The 25827-nt window shown below is 42.6% G+C and overlaps 1 protein-coding gene across 5 annotated transcripts in view; it reads left to right on the top strand.

Annotated features, from left to right (window-relative positions):
* The first annotated feature begins 299 nt into the window (after positions 1 to 299).
* WDR4 (WD repeat domain 4) overlaps positions 300 to 25827 on the top strand; it is a 27867-nt gene continuing 2339 nt past the window's right edge. Inside the window, exons 1-11 of one of the 5 annotated variants that reach the window (XM_006034943.2) lie at positions 389 to 420; positions 2362 to 2524; positions 2750 to 2812; positions 3994 to 4140; positions 9348 to 9504; positions 10375 to 10487; positions 13135 to 13195; positions 15248 to 15346; positions 19497 to 19561; positions 21756 to 21939; positions 22757 to 22826. In XM_006034943.2, coding sequence (XP_006035005.1) covers positions 2430 to 2524; positions 2750 to 2812; positions 3994 to 4140; positions 9348 to 9504; positions 10375 to 10487; positions 13135 to 13195; positions 15248 to 15346; positions 19497 to 19561; positions 21756 to 21939; positions 22757 to 22826 — 1054 coding nt within the window. In that variant the 5' untranslated portion in view covers positions 389 to 420; positions 2362 to 2429. Of the gene's footprint in view, positions 421 to 486; positions 1746 to 2361; positions 2525 to 2749; positions 2813 to 3993; positions 4141 to 9347; positions 9505 to 10374; positions 10488 to 13134; positions 13196 to 15247; positions 15347 to 19496; positions 19562 to 21755; positions 21991 to 22756; positions 22827 to 25827 lie in introns of those variants that run through there. The other 4 variants (XM_025191059.1, XR_003091655.1, XM_025191058.1 and 1 more) reach the window with 4 other exon arrangements.

Genomic DNA, 25827 nt, shown 5'->3' with positions numbered 1-25827 from the left:
TTTAAATCTGAAAATTGGAATTTTTTTAATCACAGAAAACTAGGATCCCTGGCTATCAAACACCGGGGAAGTGATTTTAACATAGCAGCCAGGGTTTGGACAAAGGAGCCAGAGACTGGAAATGAGGAACTAAGGCAAACCAGTGAGAACAAGGGCCCAACTCCAGCCCCACGACGGGCTGCGACTAACCGAGCCTCCTGAGCGCAACTCAGAAGCGCCTCCCCCCCCCCCCCCGGTCCCCGAGCCCGACAGACGCCCCCCCCCCCCCCCCCGCTTCGCCGCTCTCTGGTTACGTCACATTCGAGCGTCAGCGCCCATGGTGATGTCTAAATCCCGCGACGCTGGGGGAGCCTCTAGCTGCTTCCCGGGCGCACGTGGGTGGGCGTTCGCATGGAGGAAGCGGCGGCAGCAGCGGCGATGGTGGGGGGCCCTGGCCCGGGACTGGGGCTGCGCGGGGGCCTGATGGCTGTCAGCGGGGGGAGCAGGGTCCGGCCATTGGGTGCAAGGCTGGCCCCTCCCTTCCTCCCTCCCCCTACGTGAACTGTGGGGCATCAGCTGCCGCTCTCCCCACACCTGGTTCCAGAACCCCCGCCCTCGGTTCTAGAACCTCCCCCTTCCCCCGCCCGTGGTTCTGGAGCCCCCCTCCCCCTGCCCTTAGTTCCACAACCTACTTCGTTCCCTCTGTGCATAGTCGTTCAGGGCCCAGCTCCTGCCCTACTGGGAGAGGAAGGTGGTGGTGCTGAAGGCATGGCACCCCTGTTCCCCTTCCTGCACCCCTGTTCCCCTTCCTTTTAAGCATGTGGCTGAAAAGGGTGCCAGAGCCAGGGCCGAGCATGAAGTGGGGCACTGCATGTAGCCTGCAGCCTGGACCCACTCCCAGTGCTGTGCACAGGAATTGTGGTGACACATGCGGCTCATGCATGAGTCTGACTCCATGTGCTGCATGCAGCATGTGGGGTCAGTGTGAGACCCATTGGCCAGATCTTAGGGCTCCACAGGCTGGATCTAGCCTGCAGGCTGCATGTTGGACACCCCTGACTTAAAACAAGCCTTTTCATATGAAGTAGGAGCCCTGGATTTGGTGCTGATGTTTGTAAATTTACAGCATGTGAGGACTTAAAATGTTTCCGATGAGAGATCGTCCTGTAACAGACTAACTGTCTATATCAAGGCTGGCCAACCTGTGGTACCGGTGACACAAGTGGCACAGGCAGCCTTGATGTGGTGTGCGGTAGATCAGAGAGGGGACAGGCTGCGCAGCAGAAAGCAAAGCAGCAAATCAGGCAGAATGCGCAGGGCTGGGAGCAGAAAGCAGAGCGGCAGATTGAGCAGGGAAAGGGGATGGCACTGAGGGAAAATCCAGGGCTAATTTGTGGCATGCCTTCCAAAAATGGCTGGTTTCCCCACTGATTCATATCACCTTGTGCACTCCGGGATCTACTAGTGTACAGGTCAGTCGCATCTTACACGGGGGTTAGGTGCTGAAGTCAGCGCGTAAAGCGAAAATCGGTGACTGTACGTGGGGTGGGAGGAGGGCGGGGCTTGAGTGTGCAAGCGGCGCCATGCTTAGTGCTGTGTGGCAGCGGCGCAGTGCGGGATGGTGGTGGGGATGGCTGCATGCTGCCCGGCCACTACCATGTTGCTGCCGCCGCCTGGCGACTGGCCACACAGCTCTGGGCATGGCTCCATGGCGACAGCAGGAGGTTTTGGAGGCAGTGGCCGTCACTGCCATAACGGGCCTCCAGGTAAGCGACAGTGCCGTGTGCAAGCTCAAGCCCTGCCCCCCCTCCCACCCCGCATATAGTTGAATTTGCCCAAGTTAAATGCATGTATGATGCGACTGACCTGTATGTCCTTTCCTAAGTTTGCACATATAGGTTTGCTGATTTAATTGACTTAAATAGGGCTATTCAGGATGATGTAATTGATCATAGATTCTTTCCCAGGAGTAGGGGCTAAAACTGGGAGGAAAAAATCTCTAATGTTTCAATTAATTAGTGTAATAGGGGAAATTTTGGTTAATATCTCCCTTTCCCCTAAAGTGGATGGTGTTCCTTTCAAGAAGCCCAAAACTAGTATGGTTACTTTGGGAAATTAGCTTTACTTGTTAGTTTACCCAGCAATGAAAAAGCCATCATGTACTTATGTACATCTCACTCCATCCTTCAATAGAAAGGTTTTCCAAGGGTTACACAGATAGTGAGACATAATTAAGGAAATGGCGAATGAAACAGGGCTGTGATTTTGTCAGTTGTTCATTTTGTCTAGATTACCAAATTTGTACTTCATTAAATACTGGCACACAGCTTGTTTGTATACAGTAAATTCCACTTTAAGCTTACTAGTCTTGATGCCTGACAGCATTCATACACAGACAACCTGATCAATCAGTGACATACATAGCAGATGCCAAGATAAATTAACTGCAAATGACTGGTGCGTTTGAGAGACCAGTAAAAATGAAAACAGCTGTTCACAGAATAAAAATCACATTGTTTTGCCATCAACTAATAACTTATGCTTGGTAAGTGATAACTTGTTTTTGGTGTGTATATGGGATGGAAGATGCTAAATATCAATAACCTGAACAGTTTTGTTGGTGTTTGGAGGTGTGGTGGTGGTAGGGGAACATCGGAGCAGACTACAATTGGAACATAAAAGTATGTAAGAATGGTGCATTATGAATAAGTTGGTATTCTGTGTGAGGGAATTCTGATAGTATTTGGGTTTTTTATCCTTATTTTTCCAGTAATGATGGCGATCTCTTTGTGTATGACTGTGTCACTGCAAACAAGAGGACACAAGAAAAAGGGTGAGTGAATTCATTTAAACTTTTTGCTGCCTATCCAGAGGCTGTAACACTGCCCTCGTTGCAAAAAAAAAAAAAAAAGCCAACAACCTGCTGGGTTGTATTAATAGAAATGTCTCTTGCAAATCAAGGGAAGCGATTCTTCTGCTCTATTCGGCATTGGTGAGGCCTCACCTAGAGTATTGTGTTCAGTTTTGGGCCCCACGCTTCAAGAAAGATGTGGACAGATGTGTAGAGCAGAGAGCAACATAAATGATTAGAGGCCTGGGAAATATGATTTATGAAGAAAGGGTGAGAGAACTAGGATTATTGTCTGGAGAAGAGAAGGCTGAAAGGGGATTTGATAACAGTCTCTGAATACCTTTACGGGAGATAGTCTTGTGCCCTGCAGCCACAGAGAAAAGGCTAGGAGTAATGGCATAAAACTGCAGCAAAGGAAATTTAGGTTGAGGGTTAGGAAGAACTTTTTAACTATGAGGGGAGTCAAGCATTGGAACAGGCTACGTAGAGAAGTTCTGGACTCTCTGTCTGGATATTTTTCAAGAGCAAGTTAAAGAGACACTTGGCTGGGATGTCTTAGTACAGGATTATCTAGCCTTGAGCAGAGGGATAACATGGTTAGATGACCTCATGAGGTCCCTTCCATCCTTACTTTCCTATGACCTTTTTCAATAATTGAGTGATAAACAAGACATAATTGGGAATGCTTGTAGGCAAGACATGATTTAATTAATTTCCAGACAAATCCTCTATTTTGTTATTTATTATGCATTTAAAATTTTTTTTTTGTGGTAAATTGCCTGAAAAGAATGCAACTACAACAATCAACACTACTGTGTTGTGTGGGTATTTTTGTTTTAACCTGTATAATTATTAGAATGGAAAAATACTTTAGTCTTGTTTTACTTTGAGCATGGATAACTGCTTTGCCTCTTGTCAGTTCTGCTGTTTATAGATCACAATCAGCTAACGTGGCCACCAACACCATGTTGGAATGGGCCCCTGTCAATTTTGTTTCTTTTTGGTTTTGGTCTTGGCCACAATAACTAGAGAAAAACTTTACTAAAATGAAAATATGACCAAGACTGTAGCCATGAAAGTGGATTGAGCATGTTTACTTAAACCATCAAAGTTGTCAGCTTGGGAACAAACTTAGTTTTCCCCCTTTTTTTTTTATATTTCAGACAGGCTGGACAGCCAACAGATAAAGCAAGCAATGACATCCTAGCTTTTGCCTTCTCTTCATCAGGAAATTATTTTGCTTTGACAGATGACAACAAGCATCTCATTCTTTTTCGTACAAAGCCTTCCTGGGAATGCATTAGCATCAGGTAAGGAAGCAGAATAGGATGTGCCACTATATTATAAACAGGCTGTATAGCTCATATTTAAGTAGCAGTGTTTGGGGGAGTTACGCATCTGCCCTGATCTTGGAGCTGAGAATATTGGCAAGGAAATGGAGATGAAGTCAGGGCTTCATTCTCTTAAACTGCGGACGTAACTTTGTTGTTGGGTGGGTCTTTTTTTACTAAATTTCCACAGCATTAATAATGTCGCTGTCTTTCTGCAGTTTAATACTATGGAAATTATTTTTAGTGTGCTCAGCTATTTCAATATCAATTATTTTTAGTGTGATAGTTTCCTCTATTTTGACATTCTTTTCAACACACATTTTTATCAAAGGGCTAGTTATTAATAAATTGCACAAAACAGTCAAAAGCCAATTCCATTTTACATCTGGTGAAGAATTTGTTTGGCTCTTCCTGCATTTTCAGTGAAGCTGAAATAAAGTGGTTATGGAATTATTTTGCATTTCTAAGATGTTCCTTTATTGCTCAAGTACTCAAGTCTTTTGCTAAAAGATGCATCAAATGAGCTCTGTTCATATTTTTAAAGTTTTAGGTTTTGCTCTTAACTTCTTATCTTTTGTACCTTTGTAGTATTGCTAGTGACAAAGGTGTGTGCATTTAATACTTGAATTTTCATTCAGTTTTCTACAGCTTTTACCACTGATACTTCCAAGTATTCTGCTGTCTGGGCATTTTACACACAATCTGTTGCTGTGAGACAGGCCCCTGATGGGCATTACACTGGAAGTGTGATTAACTAGTTAATTATGTCTTTAGTGACCCAACCACACATTCATTCAATTAATAGCACACAAAAATGGAAGAAGCCACAAAGTTATTACACAAAACTTGTGTATTAACTCCATGGCTGGTTCCCATTGCACCTTAAATTGAACATGTGGCCAGAGCTCCCAGTCTCTGGAACACACCAGAGCCCTTCAAGACTCCATTGTTGCTCCCAGTGCTGGGAGTCCTGGTCAGCTGATTAGGGCTCCCAGCCATGGGAGCCAGTCTTACTACTTGCCAGTACAGGGGGAGTCCAGGACCATGATTATGTACTGCAGTCATGATCCCAGGCTCCCCTTGCACTGGCAATGTGGCATGCCTCAAATCTGAACTCTTATTCCACAGTCATGCCGCCTACCATGCACCGGTGGCATGGCAGGAGGTATGCTTGTTTGAATCACACATTACATCCCACCGTGCCTGTAATTTAAAATTTGTCATCAGCCAGATAGCCTCGTCTTCTGCTTTTATGTAAGAGCATTGATGGATCATTGTGTACCTAATTCCACTCATCAAGAATCAGAGTAACAAATTCCCAGTCAATGCTTTTGCCATGTTATTCAATTTCCTTCTTGTACAGCGGATCCAGTAACATTTCAGCCGTGCTTGCTTCATATAGTCTAGAATGCTTGAACCATGCCAGTGAACGTTCTGAACAGGACAAAAGGGAGAACTTGTTGCCTGAGTGAGCCAAGCAGTATCTTTAATTTCTTGGAGTCTTGCTGAAAATTTCTAGATATTGCATATGACGGATGGTCATAATTGTAACCCCATAATATTAAACAGTCATTTTTACTCGCTCTGTATTACTCAGTGCTTTAAAGATGTGATTCTTCCTTCACTTGTTTGTAAAATTCTTCAAATGATACAATTTTATTCTAAATCAAGTTTGTAGGGGGCAAAATAATAAATCATAATTATTATATAAATCTGTTTTAAACAGTTATCCGGAGTAGTATGCAAAACAGCTTGGAAAAAATATAAATTTAAAGTTTTATAAATGCCTATTGAAACTATAGTTTTAAACAGGAAATCTTTGGTTATATTTGGTTATATTGGACAATAAATATAGCACAGATGCTGAAATGATATATGGCAATTGATAATTGACTGAGATTAGATTCAGGCTAGATATCAGGAGGCACTACTTCACTGTTAGGTCGGCTAGGAGCTGGAACCAACTTCCAAGGGAAGTGGTGCTTGCCCCTACCCTGGGGGTCTTCAAAAGGAGGCTAGACAGCCACCTAGCTGGGGTCATTTGATCCCAGCATTCTTTCCTGCCCATGGCGGGGGGGCAGACTAGATGATCTGCTTAGGGCCCTTCTGACCCTACCAACTATGAAATTACTTCCACAACAAATTAATATTCCAGTTGTAATTTTAATGCCAGTATTTGCAAATACTGCATTAGCATGCAGTCTGCCCAAAACAAAAATTTATGACAACAGTCTAAGTTATTATATATCGGCACATGGTAGGGAGGCCATAAGAGATTGTTCAGATGCATCCATATATCATTGTCATAGTCATCATCATCATCTCTAGTCTTGGCATCCACAAGAACACATTTCATAATGTTTCATTCCACACAAGTGGAATCACAAATGCTTGTAATTTTGAAAACGGCCAGTGAAAGCTCAGGGAGGTGGCTCAGTAGTTCATCTTGATGAGATGTACAGCGGTGTGTCTGGAATTTAGAGGTGGGATCCCGGCACTTGTAATGACTTTTCCAGGTTCTAACACCCAGTTTCTGCCAAAGGAACAAGCCCCTAATACAGTATATGATCCAACAATTCGACTTCAAGTCAGATGCTTTTTCCCCCTGACTCTCTTTATCAAAAAGAAGGCAGTCTGTAACTCAGCATTTGTGTTGGAGGCCTGTGAATTTGGCATGGTTTTTTTTTGTTTTTGTTTTATAATCTCTCCAATCATTTAATAAGTACAGGGTAAACAGGGTTTGTATTAAATTCAGAGTTTATTTTAAACAGACTAGTTTTTAAAAATTAAAATGTTCAGTCTGAATAGCAAAATAAAAATCTGGTTTCCCCCCTACTACGCCAAATAAATCGATTTTTATCAGTTCTGTTATACATTTACATTTCTATTGGTAATTCCACCCTCTTGAAGAGTAATCTCTTGCTGTCCACCAGAGGTCCTTCATTTATAAATCTTCCATTGCAGATTGTCCTGAGAGAGAGAGGACCCCTTAGACTTCTCAAAATGAAGACTTTGTCTGTAAATATCTGGAAAAAATGCTAGATTATTTTCTGTCTTCAGAGCAGAATAAATGCTATGACAAGCTTTCCCCATCATAGTTCTACTTATGGTGTAGATGAGAGACCTTTAATGACTTGCGAAATGCCATCCTAGGCTGTCTATGGCAGAACCAGATAACTCAATTCAGTATTTTAACATAAAAACATCCATTTTCTTGTTATTGGAGTTGTGCAAAACTAAATTAATGACACCCTCAATTTACAACCGTGTCATTACTGAGAAGGAGTTGAAGTACTTTCGGGTACTAGACCTGCCCCTGAGGTCCTGGTCAGTTTCTTGGCTCTAGCTTTTTCCCCATTTCAAAATATTTGTCCAATTTCTGTGTGTTAGAGATGCATACAAAGAAAAAGAGAAACAAAATATTTCTTCACTTACCTGGTGACCACACTATACAAATATTCTGTTTCTTTAGTTGTGTCATCTTAAAATAAAAAAAAAAAAAAAATCAACAATGCCAAATAATTGGGCTCTCTCTAAAACTGAGATGGTGTTTTCTGATTAGTATTTTTTTTTTTTTTATTTCCCCTGTGAAAAGCTGTAGTGTTTTTTTTGGTCACAGATGTTTAATTAGCCTATTAGAATGTGCGGCTTTGACCCCGGCTCATCATTTTGTAGTTTGGTTAAATTACAGTGTGCTGCATGAATTTTGATTAATTTTACCCAAGAGCGTCATTGGTTTCTCCTTTTGGCTCTGGTGAAAGTGACAATGCAGCTTATAGAAATATTGCTGCTGTTGTATGTAGTCAGACCCCATGTCTAGGCTGATATTAGCCAGAACTGTTTGAGTTTTACCTCTCTTTCCTTATGTATTCTCTTCCACAGCCCCAAAGGAGGAACACAGTCCTCTCTCATGCCTGTTCTCGCTCATTTTAGGGTGCTTCAGGATAATTGTTTGCTTTTGCAGTCTTCTACTGACATGTCAGCCTGAAACCCAATTGGATTTTAACCAGAGTTATATGATGTCACTTCTGTTAGGAAACTGGAAATACCAACAAAAGGAGCATTGCATGAGAAAATAACTCTACAGTGACACTGAACCAGACATGCAGAAATAGATATGTTTGTGGCAATACTCATAGGAAGCCTAATACAACGTTGGCATATGCTGTCCTTCCTTTAACACAAGAGAACCTTTGATGGTGCTGCATAGAAAGAGATGATAGGGCTGTTCATGTTGTATCTTTTGGTAAGCATCTAGCTTGCCAGCAACCCAGAAAGTAACCTACTAAAAAAATAATCTGGCTGACAAATGACACGGTATTAGATGTATTGCCAAAGTCCATTACAGTGCTTTTTTCAGCGGTTACCACATTTCATTGTCAAGTGAAATGAAGCCTTCCTTATTTACCCAGAGATATAAAGGCATAGTTTAATTCACAGAAGCACTGAGAGACTTTGGTGAAAAAATACTATGGAAATAAAAAAATAATAGCAGCAGCAAATACTAAATAGCAAATACTTTTTAAAAAATAAAGCAAGCTAAGAATGAAAAATATATTACTAAAACATGCTAGTTGGTCATTAAGATCTTATCTCCCCTATGAAGGTGATTAAAACTGCAAGCACCCTAAGTGCCAACTTTTCACTGGCTGGGATATCTGCCGCTACCAGAGGAACTCTGGATCCTGAGCTCCAGTTTGGGTGATTAAGTACAGCAAAGGTGCAGAGCCAGGCCTTTGTTCTAGTGTTAGCACAGCTAGAGACTGAGCTGTGAACCTTCTTAGATGCAAAGAGATCCAATACATGACCTTTTCTGCAACTTCATACTCCCCTCTTCTATTTCTAAGGTTGTCATCAGCTTCTTTTTTAATAGACTTGTCCAAACTTCCTGAGAAGAACATGCAGGCTGCATAGTTAAAATAATTAAGCCAGGAAGTAACAACATTTTAAAATATACCCATACATTTCAATTCTCCCTTTTGTGTCTGTGTTACAATAGTTTAAATTAATGTTTGTGCTGTATCTTATTTTAATCTCCATTATCCTTGGGAGGTGAAATCTTAAGGCAATCTCCAAGTCTTCTTTTTTGTGGCAGCATATAGTTAACTTAGTTTTGGTCTTCCATTTCCATGATAAAACAGCCATACTGAACTCCATTAATAAACTTAACCATTTTTTCCCCTCAGGTCTGTAGTTAGGAGAAGTACGTCCTTGATTATTACAGCAGCAGAAGATAAGATTCTGATTGCAGACAAATCTGGAGATGTCTATTCTTATTCCATAACAGACCCTCAAGCAGCAGGAAAGCTTGAGCTTGGGCACCTTTCTCTGCTAATGGACGTAGTACGTATGTGTGTTTATTTACCTTCTTCTAGCTTGATTATTTAGCTTTATACTTTTTCTCCGCCTCATGTTCACACAGCTTTCAAAAACCCAGTCTTTTTACTATAAGCAAGATGGAAGAGCAGCAGCATCTTTCCTCTCGGAGTTCTTGTCGAAGTCCAAATGCCAGATAAAAGGAGACCTGTTATCAGTATAACAGAAGGAATGCAATGATTAGATCTCCTGACATGTAATTTTTAAACGCTAGTCTCGTCATTCCTGACTCCTAGAACTTAGAGATGGAACACACATGTTAAGTCATCAGTAACCCTGGGATGCTCAACCCCAGCCTGCAGGCCAGATCTGGCCCCCGGCACCTTGTTATTTAGTTTGTGAGGCTCCCCATGGGCCTGTGGGGAGCCCTGTGGGCTGTGGCTCTGCATGCTAAATTGGGTGTGCGGAGCCTGATCTTGGCCTGTGGGGGCAGCATGGGGCCTGGTCGCAGCATGCAGATTAGCCCCATATCATACATCTGGCCTTCAAGGCCAAAACCTCGAATGCCACTGGTCTAGCCTAGCCTAATAGTTTGGCAATGAGAGGTTTTTGTACTTAGTCTATTATTAAAGCACAGTGAGGCTTTCTCTATACTTCTGGTGGTTTTGAAAAACTCCACAATATAACTGACATTGACTACTGCTGCCTTCTTTGTTACCTAGAAGGTTCAAAGCTTCCATTCTGAATATTAAATTGCAGCTTACGGAATGTTATTACAAGGCATCCAAATGATGAAAATCATGTCATTACGCTTGCTACTTTTTCACCTTTGCTGGAAATAATTTGTTTCAATATGTTCCCATCTTGTGTTCTGTAACCCCCATCTTGTCCCACTAGGCACTGAGTCCCGACGATCAGTATATCCTAACTGCAGACCGAGATGAGAAGATTAGAGTCAGTTTGACCAGAGCTCCACATAACATCGTAGCCTTTTGCCTTGGGCATAAAGAGTAAGTTTATTGTGTCGGGGCTTGCTGCATTTAAGTGATATCTCGGAAAAATTTACTGGAGTTTGGTTCAAAGATGCTTCCAAGGCTGAAGTGGGGCAGCAGTAGCATTGGACAGGGGTAGAGAAGGTGCCCTAGCTGGAAGTCCCCTATCTGCTTGCCTGGCCCACAAAAATGTGTCCGTTCTGCCCGAGTGTTCAGGCAGTGAGGCAGGAAGGTGAATATCAAAGAGACTCTGGAAGATTTTGCATGATGTCACAATGTTCTAAAATCAGGAAATTTACATTTCACATGTAGTCACATTTCAGAAAACCTTCTAAAGAACATCTTTGCATTTTTCCCCCTTAGTATTTCTCCATGATGGAGAACTAGTATTCTATCTTTGAATTTATAGATGTAGCATGGGGACTACAGGAAAAGCCACCGAGCATGGCAGCACACAGTGTAAAGAACATGCACACTTCTGCTTCTCTGGCAGCACGGCTGCCTGGGGATACTAACATCCTTTGAGATACAAATGCAATATGCAGAGAAGCCTAATACGATGTAATGTACTATCCCACCATGACACAAGGGACACCAGGTAAAGGAAGTGACTACAGATACCATAACCCAAATGTGTCAAACTACCCCTGGTCAGATCTGGACTGTGGGTGTTCCTCCCAGGGTGGATAGGAAGCCAACAGCAACTGGGGTGGGTTCATGTTCAAGCAGCAGCATGGAGTCATGCTCAGGCAGCAGCACACATCTGGAGATGTGCAGAACATGGGGACAGTGGCGCAGGGCCAGGGGGCTGCTGGCAATGGCCATTTCTGTTAGGGTCCAGGAATCCTGAAATCTGTGGCAGGCCATATCCCCACAGCTTCCAGTAACCTGCCAGACTTCTGGTGGGCTGGATGGCAGGCTGACTCCAGTTCACAGGCTGTATGCCTTTCCCTGTCTTGGTACAATCTCTTCAAATTACAGATAGGTTTTAGTGTGTAAGAACACACTTCAAATCTGATTAACAGACACTGTTAATAAAACCATTTCAATCCCTGGCAGTTTAATCTTCACAGATTTTGGCATTGTGTAAAAGCTGCACAGCTTTTAATGAATATCAAAGATCTTAAACTGCCTTTGAACATGAGGTTTCTAATGCTTGTTTACACTGCTGTATCTGATCTCTTCTGTCTACTGTGTAAACAGTTATATCTCTAATGAATATAGAGCTTTGATGATGAAAAATACCCCTTCTAGTAAGTGGAGGCTATTGTACCTGGACAAACAATTTGTTAACAATTCAACAATAGGAGGGTACTTAGTATAAATGGGCCAAGCTCTTTTAAAAAAAAATCAGTATTTAAATTAGAATAAATGGACTGAAAGATTCAATAATGCATTTTGATGTCTTGCTTCTCCCTTACAGAGTATCCTTTCTTTGAACAGTCTGCATGAATGTTTTGTATTGTTTTTAGGGAAACTGCAGTGTTATGACTGCACCTGCAGTTGTTGCTTTTGTAATAAGAGTAGATTTAATTAGCTCAGTGATTCTCAACTTTTTAGACTCGAGGCCCCCCTTGGAAAATGCCAGCTGTTAGCTTTCACTCATTTTCTGATTACAGAAAAATAACAGAGCAATTGTTCTCGTGTAAAGACCTCAGAACAACCACAACAGGTCAGAATGTTTTTGACACTATGGATTCCTGTTTGACATCTCTGTGTTTGTCATGAATCATGTTTGCACACCTAACAGTGCTAACATTGCGTGGCAATCCATGGCACCCTTCCAGTTCTCAAGGGTGAGAACCTGAGAGTGGATCTCAGGACACCCAATGTGCTGTGGCACCCTGGTTGAGAATCACTGACTAGAGCTAATTTTTAACTCTTTTTTTAATTAATTGGTTTGAAATCATGCTTATTTTTAAAAGTGAGAGCATATCCCCTTATTTAAAGAACAACTCAAATGTATATTTGTTCAGTGCACTGACAGCAGCATTTTGTTGTTACACATTAGCCCTGGGATAGTAAAATGCTCCAGCAGTCCTTTGAGGATTCACAAAGGACTCCAGGAGTTGTCATGGTGGAAGGTGCAGTGTTTAAAGCTCCTGAGTGATTGTTTTCCAACTGGATATAGATAAGTTTGAAAGGAGAACGAAGAGAGATTGTGTTGAATAATTCTCAGCTATGATAAGAATGACCTCATACACTGATGCCTCAGCCTTCACTAATAAAAACAAAATTATTTATTTATTTATTTATTCATTCATTCATTTATTTTAATATTATGATCATAATTGAGTCCAAAAAGCAAGATAAATCTATTCATGTTTGCATCTTCTGGTCTCAAAAACTTAAGCACCCACAGTAACAGCATTGTCTTCATTCATGAAGGAAATCAGTAAAATTCCTAGACTACAGGAAAGAAAAAAAATTATTAGGTGGAGGGCTTTTCTGGGAATATTAGAAACTGTGACTTAATCAAATGGATCTTCTTCCCAGCTAGCTTAGCAGTTCTGAGGGAGAGAAGCAACTCCTTTTTCTGTAACTTGTCTTTCTGTTGTCTTTTCTATACAATGGATGGATGCATAACCCTAAAATACAGTCTTATCGTTGTTGTATTAGTGCTTTGTTCTTGGCACATACCAGACTTTTAATTACTTTTCTGTAGGTTTGTAAGCAGAATATTTGTAATACCCGACTATCCAGATCTTCTGTTATCAGCTTCTGGGGTATGTATTCTATTTCCTCTCCAAAAATGTCACTCCTTGAACTCTGATTTCAGCAGTTATTTGCTTGTTTTTCAGGGACTTCCTTTCCCTAGAAACAGAATAATTATACTTCAGTGCCAACCCTCTCAGTATTCTACCATGTTTGGTCTTTCTATCATTAGTGAGATGGGTGTGCTTTGATTTGCTTTAACACTTTTTAATACCACAAGCTGCTTTTTAAGTAGGTAATATTTTGTTATTGGGCTCCTGGAAAGAACTGGATTTGACATTTCTATATAAAGTGGAAGCACTTGCACCTTAGTATTTTTAATTGTAATGGAACCCCAAACATTTCAGTGTCTGTTTATGGAATATTTTGCAAGTTACCGAATGTGTGAACAGTAGAATATTCTAATGTATGTTGGAGTACATGACTCAGAAAATACTGGAACATCCAAAATTTGCCCAAATGTATGGTGCAGTAATACCTGCAGATACCAAATCTCAACTTTCACTGTATGGCCCTCTCATCTACTTGGAGCGGGAACTGCATTCTAAGAAAAAAATATTACAGTTTCTGAAGTGTCAGATCTCATGTAGTAGTTTCACTGAAACATTTTCAGAATCTACTCATGTTTTAATCCAAGTTTATAGCCAAAGACCTATTTCACAATTTTCTATTTCCAGTACTTTTGGAAATGGCTACCATTCTTGCCAACTTTCAGTCTTATTCTTTTTGACTCTCCACCTTTATTCTTCTCTTCCTCACCTTTTTGCCTCCCTTTTCAGTTCTGAAATGTCATTCTTTGTAGATTTTTTTTTTTTTTTTTTTTTTTTTAATTCTCAGAACAAACCAGAGGGTTACTTTAAAATCAATAATTCCCTAATTCTGTTGTCTCTGTAAGCTTCTGCACACTCCGGTTTTCTCCTCTTCCAAGAGTGTATCTTGTAGGTTCTGCATAATCTGTTCAGCTTCTTCTTAGTTCTCATATTTTTTTATCTCTTGGGCCGGAGAAATTGCACAGTCCTCCTCTCTAATTCTTTGTGATTAACTCTTACCTTGGGGCATGGATACATTTTGATCAAGGGACTGTTAAAGCAGTTTTGAGGTAGATTAAATGTTGGGCCAGGCAGCCGTGACAATTAATGGCCTTTTAATGAGCAATGAATGCTAGAATCCTGGGTATTTTTCCTTGGAACATTTAAGATGAAAACACTTGATTAATGCTTAAAAACCTAGGTTCTTGCAAAACTTTCTGAATTATATCATATGATAATAGAATTTTTTTTTTTTTATTGGGAGCAACCCGATATAGTGCCAGATCTAGAGAGACTAACCAATCTGAGGTGAGCCTCAGTGCCAGAGAAAGGAAACTATTGTGTGTTAATGTGCGTGTGTGCAGCCCTAATAGATTATTTAATGCTAATATGACTGCACCAAAAACAACCCACCCTATAGAACTGAATTACTATAATGTTACAGTAGCCCTTATAAGTTTACTTTGATTTCTTAGTTTTGCTTCTCCAGAGATCCTGTCTCTGGTTCCTTTGCACTACCTTGCTGAGCAGTTTTAGTGATAGTGATGAACCTGTCTGCTTTTCATTCTTAAACAGAATCATTGAAGATGACTCTCTTTCAGAAAAGTCTTTAATCTCTCCCTCCAAGCAGCTATAACATGAAATGAGGACTTTTTTTACTATCTTATACAATTCAAACTGGTTTGGGTGATATACAAGGGGAGGGGAAGGAAAGGCAACCTTAAAGGAATGCCATTAAGGTGATGAGCACATTTATTGTGCTATTTACAAAGCAGGCGTAAATCCACTCATCCAGCAACCTAATTTATACTACAAAAGGAATTTTTTTTGCATGATTGCACAAGTTAGAATTGAGCTAAATTATGTTAATTAAAATGCCTTATCTGCAATTTGAGAGTTTAACGAAGTGAAGATTTAGAATCTCGTTCGTGAGGCTGCCTAGGGAAATATGATTTAGCTTGTCTCTTAAGACCATAAGTAGCTTCTCTGTGTCAGAGATAGCGTTAATCAACTTTTCCATTCCAACTTATTTAGGATTGTACTTTGAGGCTTTGGGAATATAAAAGTGGAAAAGAAGTGTACTGCTGTCATCTAAACAGTATCAGCAAGCCTGATGCAACCAACAATGACAAGGTATGGATATGCGAGTTGTATGTACTCATATGTTCACTCTGCTATGGAGTCTTACAACTTCCAAATGTGTTCCATCACTTTAGAATTGGGACTACCTCTCCAATGGCAGTGGGTAGGGAAATCTAAAGGTCAGAATTGTAGAACAGCGAAATTGAAATGAAGCAAAAGGCTTCGAAACAACTTCAAAACGAAATGAGGGCACTCAAAATGTTTCGAAAGTTTTGAAACATTTTGAGTTTTGAAGCTGGGTTTGCTGCACCGTGGGCCCCTTGATCTGCGCATGGGATGACAGCAGGCTGCCACTGCCAGCTGAGACCAGCAGCAGCACCAGGTTTTCCAGCGCTTGGCATGGGCTGCAGCCAGCACCAGTCCCAGCTGGCAGCAGCAGCCTGCTGGCATCCCGTGCCCCCCGGAGTAAACTGGCACAGCCCCACAGCTTGCCCAGGGGTTGCAGGCCCCCAGATCTGCATGTGGGATGACAGCAGGCTGCTGCTGCCAGCTGGGGCCAGTGCCAGCACCCGAGTGTGCCTGGCGCAGCCTGCGCCGAGAACCAGGCAGGTTCGGGTGCTGGCTCCAGGCAGCACCGGCAGCATGCTGTCATCCCGCATGCAGATCCAGGGGCCCACGTCCCCCAGGAGGAGTCTGGCACAGCTCCACAGCCCTCCTGGGGGGTGCGGACCCTCAGATCTGCATGTGGGATGACAGCAAGCTGCTATTGCCAGCAAGTGATATGAGTTTTGCTTGTCAGGAGTTTGAGGTGTAGTTTCCCAGAAATGCCTGCACCTACCTCCTTGAAACTTGGCAGGTTTTATGCCCTTGAAAGCGGCTACCATCCCCGCAGTTTTCATCTGAATCAGGCAAGAAATGACAAAGTTATAGGCATTTTTATGATTCCCCATTATAGCCTATGGACAAAGCGTTGAAACAGTTTTGACGAAATGAAATGGAACAGAGCTTCGAAATGAAACGATGAAACAAAACAGTGTCCCTTCGAAATGGCGAAACAGAAGTCTAAACAAAATGGTACTGTTTTGCAGAGCCTTAATGGGTATTAAAACTCCTAATAGGCAGCAGGCCAATTCAGCAAAATTCAAACAATATTCTCTTCAGCCAACCAGGTTTCTCCATTGTTGGCCCTTAACTGAGGACCAGAGGAGAGCCCAGGTTTCAGGGGCATGACAGTAACAAAATCACTGCCGTAAGTCTTTCTGCTGCAGTATTTGCCTATATTGGGTTACTGCTACAGAGGACAAATGTCATCTTTTGAGACCTAAATTGTAATCATGTCTATAAGGGGATAATTTTTCTTGTCAGCTCGTTGTAGACTATAGCTAGTGTACAAGCAACTAGTGGCTCTGGCTACCAAGAGATCTGATGGGATATCACAGGATTTTTTGCTGCTACTTTTTATTCTTGACGCCATTGTGAATGTACTGAAGCTTGAGGTGAAGCTTGAGGTGATGATTTGCTTTTGTTATAATCCTGCTTCATTGCGGATGACAATACATATAAATGTGGATTTATTTTCATCATCCGATGGCCATCCATTGGGGAATGCATGCTTGTTCTGAAATGATGTAATGCTGGTCTCAGATCAGTCATCTCAGCTGATAACAGAGACCAGATTCTGTATAAGTGGGGGGAAGGGGCATAAATTAATTTAATTCTGTCCCTTATTCTGTAAGATGCAAGGATTTCTTAGGGTAGTTTCTTTTTGTGGGACCGACTGTGTAATTGGGATAAAGTTATAGTTGGTCCCACAAGAGAGAACACCTTAAGAAATCCTTGTTGCTTGCATAATTTCTGGATTCTCTTGGATACAACATCACTCTTACACTACCTTATTCTGTAACATTCTATGAATATATCCTCCCTCCAAAGCCTTCACCTGACCTTATGTACAGGTCAAAATAGAAATGGTGTAACCTTACCCAAATTCAATTGTGTGGGATTAATTTTTCCCCTGGTTACTGCTTCACACAACTGACATCAGAGGTTAATTTTAAGGTGTTGGCTGGAGTAGACATTAGGCCTGTAAAGAGAGTGTAAAATCTCTGCTAACTATGGCCTGTTGTTAAAATATTTCTTTTAGTTCGCTACTGGAGGGGTTTCACAAATGAGCTGAATGTTGCCTGGGGCCTGACATCTCATGGCCAGCTGGACAATTGGAAAAAAAGAAAGTAACAAGTAATTTAAAATCCATGCAAAACCCCTTGCTGCCACATTGACAAAGGGGTGAACTGTGTTGATGAGCATGTCATACTTTTTTCCCACTTCTTTTTAATGCCAAGATGCATCTCATCTTTTTGTTATGATGCAGTTTGATAAAAGTATATGGTGTTGTAGATGTAGAATACAACTCTATATTCAGTATTTTTTAAATAACTACAGAACCTACCGCTGCTTCTTGTCAGAGGAGGATATCTCTCTTTCTATAGAGCTGCAGTAAATGTAACTCCATGTTTGGATAATTAGCACAGTACTTGTTAGATGCAATTAATCTCTCAGACTTGTTCACCTGCAGTCCTTTCTAGTACTTGAAACTGTGAGTGCTTAGTATCTCTATCCTGTACAAAAGGATCCTGTTTAAGTGTGGAATGATAATTTTGCATTTCTACAGCATATCAGCTGTAGAACAGTCTCAAGAGTTTTTAACTGTATTTCTCTTTATTGAGAGTGACCTTTCCAGTGTTGTACTTCTGCCCAGACAGAAGCCCATGCTGCAAGGTCTTATTTTCAGTTGGATTACATTGCATAGTGGAGTCTTTCCTTCTCTCCACAGATGTTTTTCAACTAACAATGCAAATGCAGACAGGAACCACTATGTAAAGCTTCCTTCCAGCTGTTTATCTTCCAGTAGCCTTGGGCTCATAAACAAAACAGGGAAGTGAATCTGGTTCTTTGCATTCCCAGCCCCTTGCATTAAACTCCGCTAAAAAAGACTCATGCAGCAATTATTATTTCTCCAGATTACTACTGTTGAAACATTAAATCATAGGAAGAATCCAGTGACTGGTTCTGAATTCAGCCCATTTTCCCAGTTTACAAGCAAGTGTAAGCTGTGCAGTGACTGACTGCCTGTTCAGCCAGTACTGGCCAGGGGCTGGGAAGTCTTTTTAACATGTCCCCTCATAGTGATAGGGAGACTGGGAACTGGTTCCGTGTTCTAAAGGAAGAGCTGAATTCCTTGCCCATCTGAGTAGTAAAACTCCTGTTACCAGACGTGGCACTTCTCCAGAGCTTGCAAGATTAATAAGGAGCAAGGTTTTGCCTTTGCAGTCTTCTCTTTTAGTTGTGTGGTTAGTATTATCTCAGGCCGCACTTCTCTCAGCCTTCTTATGGGTTCTTTATTCCCCCCTAGCATTAAAAGTCTGTGTAACCTGATTTGGTGGGATGTCATATGCTCCAATTGAGTTTTCCAGCAGGAAGAACAATACTTCCTGCAAGGGCAGTTGTCTTTGCCTAGGAAAACACTCTCTTTGCTTGGTTATGAGAGCTTTAATTTAAATAGCAATGGAATTCCTCAGTCTCTCGCACCTTCTTTTTTGTAGCACATACCCCAGTGGGAGACAGGGTTTATCACAGATAATTTGAGACCATCTTACAAAACATTGGTTAGTAATCATTGTATGTTTTAATATACTAGAGCTTGGGACTGTCGTTTTACTGTTATGTGTAAGCTGTGAACCAATAGTAGGGTATTCCAGCTAAGTACTCTTCATTAATTGGTCCCTTCCCTTAATTCTTGTGCATCTGTTTAGGAAGAAGTTTTCCTCTCCTTCAAAATGCTGGCATATTTGATATAGATCTCCCATAGTCTTTGCTGATTGTATTATTTGGGAGGTTTCATTGACCCTTTCGATGGCCAAGAAGGGAGAAATGCGGAGAGCTCCTGGAAACTAGGACTGCTTTTGAACAAAATGTCTTGTGTCAACTTAAACTTGATTAAATTAGTTTTACTAGAGGTCTCCATTTAAAAATAATGCTTTATAGTAAGACTGAATTAATCATTAACCTCCTCCCCCCCCCCCCCCCCCCCCCCCAACCCCCCCCCCACACACACACACACACACACACACATACCCTCTATCTCTGGCTTAAGGTTGTAATCATGTCTCTCTCCTTTTTTTCCCCCTCCCCTTTCTCACAGAAATATGCTGTGTCAAGAATATCTTATTGTTGTCAAGGAAGTTACATTGCCATTTTATGTGACTGGTAAGGATAAAAGGGGATGATTGCTATAATCATAATAGCTACTTAAGGAGAGGGCAGGGGACAGTTAAGCCTTTGCTGCTGGATGTATCAGACTTCTCTAAATATATTAAGTGACTCTTGATCTTTTAAGCATCTTGGGCATGTTGGGACTTGGAGGATTGAGAGCTCTTATTGTACTCAGTTCAGGCTGGCTTGGGTAACTCTTGCAGTGTTTCCTATGCAGTCTCCCTCTGTTGATCTCTCTGTGAGGAAGTTGGGGGGGGGAAGCACCAAGAACAGAATCAGGATTTTATGGCCATTCCTCAAGCTCAATTCCTAAAGCACTGCATCTGTCCCCCGTCTACCCTGCATCTCTCAAAAACAATGGAAATCTCCATCAAATGGAAATCATAGGGCTATAGAACAGGAGTTCAGTTTTAATTGGGGGGGGGGGTGCTCCATTTTCAAACAGCCTTAAAATCAACAGTTGATGACTATGGTGCACTTTGGGCCCAAAGGTATAGGACAGGGGTGGGCAAAATGGCAGATCCAGCCAGCAGCCAGACTCCATTTCCCAGCAGCCCCTGCCTGTGTGGCTGGGGCTAGTTTCAATGGAAACCCCAGCAGCAGCAGCCACACTAAGGTAGCGATAGCGTGAGGCTGGGGTTTCTGTGGAGACTGGCCCCAGCAGTGCTGGCAGGGCGCAGAGCTGCTTTGCAGCTGGGCTTGGATCTTGCAACAGTAACAGCGTGGTCTAGAGCTGGGGCAGAGCTGCAATCTGCAGCCTGCAGGACCAGGACCAATCTGCAGCATCAGGCAGCAGCTCCTGGCTCTGCCCTGGCTCCTTGCAACACTGTCCCGGCTGCAAGATCCTAGCCCAGCTGCAGAGCAGCTGTGTGCCCTGCCAGCAGGGGTGGTGCTGTCGGGGGGCGCTATAGCCACCCCTCCCAGTGCTGCCGCTGCCTGCCTTGCACAGATGGCAGCAGCTGATCCTGCCCTGCTCCTGCCTGCAGCATAGCCTCCACACCAGGAAGAAGCTAGTACCTCTGCTGCCTGCAAGTGCCCTGGGGCTGGTCTCCATGGAAACCCTGGCCCTGCTATAGTGGCTGCTGCTGGGGTCTCCATGGAAACTGGCCCCAGCTGTGCAGGCAGGGGCTGCTGGGAAATGGAGTCCACTGCCAGCCAGACTTTGCCTGCCCTGGTATAGGGTCTGCCGTGGGGCGGAGGATAGTGAGCAACAGGGATATGGAATCAGTGAGCAACTGTGCTGCCTAGCTCCAGGGCTAACATCTCCACTTTTCTACAACCTAGTAAACCTAGGAAGAGGCAATTCTCCTGATACAGGCATAACAAAAGGAGAAGATTCATCCTGATTAGCCTGTGCAGTGAAGTTGCCAAAGCCCCATTCTTCTAGGCTAGGGTGCTTACTGTCAGCACTAATGGATCTTGGGAGGCTTTGCATCTGGAGGTCAAGAGTGTGTGTGGGGTGGCAGCAGGGGAAGGGAGTGAAAGGGCAGGAGGAGAAACTGATGCTGGCAGTGAGGCCTTCCTCTTGCACCAACCTCAGTACAAAATCCTCTTCCCTGGGCCCATAATGGCACTTCAGCTCCACAGACCTCCTTGCTTCCCTGCATGCACATTCTTCTAGTTCCATTCCCTTATCTCCCTCTTCTATCTGAACCCTGAGGCCAGGTTGCAGTAAAACTGCATCTGATGATAAAAAGTCTCTTTTAGCCAGCAACTTATTTTTGCTTTTACTTCAAGAGGGTGTGGCTTCTCCACTCAGCTGAAGTACAGCTGCACTCCCTTGCCAAAGATCAGAGAACTGGTGCCCTTTGAAGTAAAATCATTAGCAAACAGCTGGTGTACCTCAGTCTTGCACAGTTGTTTGTTCCAGCTGTTTATAGCCCCCCCCCCTGAAGATAAGGGCTTGTGGACCACCCGGGGTAAGGAAGAATCTGGGTTCCACTAGATAACCTTTTGAAAAGCGGTTTAAAATTCTGCAGTATCTACAAATTGGGGTGTCCTCTGAGGACATAAATAAAGTACCACTTAAATGTTTGGGGATGTTTCTTAGCAGTGCACTTAATGCTGCTGCCTTCACTCTGGCAGGAGTTTTAGAGTTAGAGTGGGTAGATGCAGTTTATTGCATATAAGTGATAGCTATGGGTGGGTTTGGTAATGACGGTAATTACCTTTTTATTTCTCTCTAAAGTATTCCCACAGTTTACATATTCCAGCTTGTTGCTGATACCCAGCAGCTAATTCACAAGAAGCAAATCCCTTTGAACCATAAAGGCTGGGATGTTGCCTTGGAGGAAACGGGTGAGCTCTGGATTTTCCAGGAGAACAAAGTAACACCTCTTCTGTTGTACAGGCCTATGGATGGACAGTGGCAGGTTAGCTGCACTTTGATAAAATCATCTATTTTGCATCTGCTCTAGTCCTCAGTAAGTAGTCTAACTATAATGGATAAAAATGCAGTGGCCTAATTGCTTTAATGCATTATGGCTCTAAGCTAAATTCAGAGCTAGCTCTCCTTGCCTGTGGTCTCAGTCAATTTATTCCAATTGATTTTTGCACTAGTGCCTTTTCTAAAGTCCTTTTTGTCCCTGAGCTTGGTATGATAAGCAGGGGGCTCTTGGCAGTGTTCTGCTAGAAAGAAAGACAGAAGCTGAGAAGTAATACTCTGCACCAGCCCTTCTTACCATGTGCATCAAAGAGAGCAAGCAGAAGTAAAAAGAGCAAAAGCTCTACTATTGGTAAAGGTCTTGTTTCCATTGAGAACTGAGTCAGAGTTGAGCTGCATGCTATCAGAATCTTTGTAGTAGCCCTCATAACTGGGCTGACCATTTACCGTTGTAAAATGATTTACACAGTTGGAAAGCTGTTAATTTAAATTAAGCTTCACGGGCATGTTCTTGGGCCCTTAGTTCTTCCCTACAGTATTTCCTTTTTGATTCCCACTTTCTTCTGTATCAGTGGGCAGGCATCGTTTTCCAGGCCCCCTAGACAGAGTGTGGTGAACTCAGATCAGGCCTGAGCGGGAAGAAAGAGAAACTAAAAAAAACAAAAAAACCCCAACCCTTGGAATTCTGTTAGACCTTGCCATCACTATGCTGAGGTTAGCTGTGTTCATTCCTTGGTGTGCTGGATAACGTGATATGCCTTGTACAATTCTTTTGAGTGTAGTGAATTATGTTTTTCTTTTCCTAGCCTGTGAATGATGACAAAGGATTACTGAAAATGTCAAAATACCTGCACGACAATTGGACAGTGTTTGAAGGTGAGGAACTTTGGTTTAAAGAACCAGACAATGTTATTTACTGCTTAAAACACAAGTGGGATTCAGAGAGAACTTGTAGTTCTCTCGCAGGCTTTAGAGAAGATGCGTGAAGAGGGAAACAGGCAACGATGTAGCTACCTTGTAAGTCAAGAGGATATAGTGTTTGTAAAGTGCTTTGCAGTCCTCCAGTGGAAGTCTTTATGGCACACTTTAAACAGTTGTAAAAGGCCTTAGAGCAAGAGAAATGTCAGACTTATTCTGTAGTATGGCTGTCCAGATCTGAACTATGGTATGCATTAAATTAATTGGACATTTTGGACCTGCATGCATATTAGTAGACCAGCCTGCAGTGCTGTTCTCAGCGTCTTTTCCCAAGCATAAAATTAAAGACAAAACAAAATGCCAAGTTGATTTGTTAGCCATTGGGTAGCAGGGAACAGGTTCCCACCTATGATGAGTCCTTCATCCACTTTAAAGGAGATCCCATTTTTGCCCAACTTGAACCAAGATCAGACAGCCTAAGGAAGCCTGCTGGGCCTGTTCTGTGACTACAGGACATGGCTTCTGATCTGGCAGCCTAGAGCCTCTGAATGTTGAACCCCTGACAGACAAGCAGGTAAAGTTGTGATGGGGTCTGATGTGTGATCTACACAATTGTGCTTCCTGCCAGGCTACATGTGCACAGCAGGAGACATGATTATGGGATTAAGCATCAGATTCCATTGTGCCTTATTGCTGATGCAGGGGAAGCCTGGGATTACGATCACAATCCTGACTGCAGGCTCCCCCTGCAGCAGCAAGTAGCAAGCTCCCATGGTTGGAAGCCCACTCAGCTGACGCAACTCCTGGCCACGGGGGGCCTGCGTCATGTGTTCCTTGCAGATGAAATTTCCATCTGCTGATGCGGGCTCCCAGCCATGGGGGTGCAACATGTGCTTCTGCAGCTGGGAGCCCCATCAGCTGATGGGACTGCCAGCCACAGGGACATACCTGGCCACACATTTGCTTAATAGCATAATAGGAACCAGCCACAGAATTATTCCACAAAAAATGTGTAATAACTTTGTGGTTTATTTCTTGTTTTAGGACTCATTAATTGCTTTAATGTGTGCCCAGGTTACAACTTAGGATGTCGTCATTGTCATCGGCAGTCTCTCACAGTCAAGGATGATGATCACTCCCACGGGTCAAGTAAAGGGTTGTAGATGAGTCTGTTGATGGTTAAGAAGGCTGATCCTAGAACTGCAGACTCTGGCAGACCACAGGTGGTGGTTAGAGAGGGTTGGACCATGGGTTTCTTGGTCTTGCTTCCTTTCCTTCCATTTTGGTTGTTTTTCTGTGTCCAGGGCAAGATGGTTTTCCTTCTTTCACAAGGCGTCATCATGTAGCCCTGTCCCGGGCTAATTTTTCCCAATTTGTGATGTCAATGCCACACTATTTACTGTTTGTCTCGAGTGTCTTTGAAGTATTTCCTCTGGCTCCCGCATATCCTTTGCCCTTGGCTGAGTGGGGAGTATAGCAACATACATCAGGCAGGCACACACCATGCCTTGTTCACCACAGTTGATGTTGAATGATTCCATACTGGTGGTGGTCGTGTCAGTGAGGACAATGGCATTTGTGTGATGATCCTTCCACTTTATGCTAAGGAACTTCTGGAAGTAGCACTGGTGAAAGCATTCCAGTCCAAGCGCTGGGCTCCCTGTAGGTCACTCAAGCTTCACAGCCAGAGGGAAGAGTTGGGGTTACCACAGCCTTATATAGTAAGCGGTTTGTTTGAGTCGTGATTGCTGAACACATGATGATTCGGTCTTCTGAAGGCAGAGCTGGCACATCAGATCCTATACTCTTATTTCCTCTGGTTAACCACATCTTAAGTGTAACATGGGGCAGGGACCCTAGTATCCCAAATGAAAGGATTAAGCAGTAGTGTTTTGGAGGAGGTTTTGTTCCTGGTTGTTCCCTACTCCTCCACTTCTACCGTCACCCCCGAAATATACCACTTACTGGCTTGCCTGGAAGAAAAGGTTATTGCCAAGGCAATAAAAAGCCTTTTAATTGGAAGCTCCAGTTATATGCACTGATGGGGGTGGGTGTCTCATTATGTAGTCAAGTGCATTTTTAATTCCATGTATGATTGAAGTCTATTTTGGCCGCTCATGCTGGCAGGCGAACTGGGGAACTAAACTTACATTTTTTTTATAAATATGTGGAGAAAACATAAATCAGCCGAAACAGATGGGCAGAACTTCAGAAAATATGATCTGTTTTAACATCCCATCTTAGTAAACTACTTTTGAATGGTAGAGACTGTGATGTGTTGAAAACGATTTCTGCTGAGCTTAGGTTCAGTCTGAAGGCCAGTTTTGAAATCCCCACCCATCAGAAGGGAGACTTTGCTGCAGAGCTCCTATTTCAAGGTATACTCATGTTAAAAACAGGCTTCTAAGTGGAAGTGAACAATATAGAAAGATATGCTAGGAGAGGAAAAAAAATTCCCGTAACTTTCTAGCAGAGCAAATTACCTTACTGTATTACAATAGTTTCCCTATATCTGCAGTTGGGAAAGAAGGCCTGTTCAGATTATAGTGATTATTATAGCTAATTAACAAGAGGAGGCTCAGTTGATGAGCACCTATTCCAGCTGCATAATTAGTGCTTTTACAGATTATGAAAAAAATGTGACTTCATTCGCTAAAAGAATTGGGTTGCTTGTGCTGCCAAAAAAACAAATAAACCCTGTTTAATGCTTTATATCCTCTTATTTTCTTCTTATGCAGTTTGTGATCACTGAATCTGTAAGACCCTATATCGTCTAACACTTTAGAGGTTGAAATTGAATACTTAACCCTTCATTTGAATAAATTACCCATGAATGATTCTGCAGAGTCCTTAATGCAGTGTGCTTGTGTCAATTCTACTTTTCACCTAGACTGGTGGTTTTGTTTCTCTCATCCCAAACCAATCTATTTCTCTTAACATGTAAGGGTTTTTGGGGGGG

The sequence above is a fragment of the Alligator sinensis genome, unplaced genomic scaffold, assembly GCF_000455745.1.
Source record: "Alligator sinensis unplaced genomic scaffold, ASM45574v1 scaffold643_1, whole genome shotgun sequence".
In the NCBI taxonomy this organism is placed as follows: Eukaryota; Metazoa; Chordata; order Crocodylia; family Alligatoridae; genus Alligator; species Alligator sinensis.
Note: the sequence above shows the minus strand (reverse complement) of the source record. Positions and strands in the feature narration are given on the sequence as shown.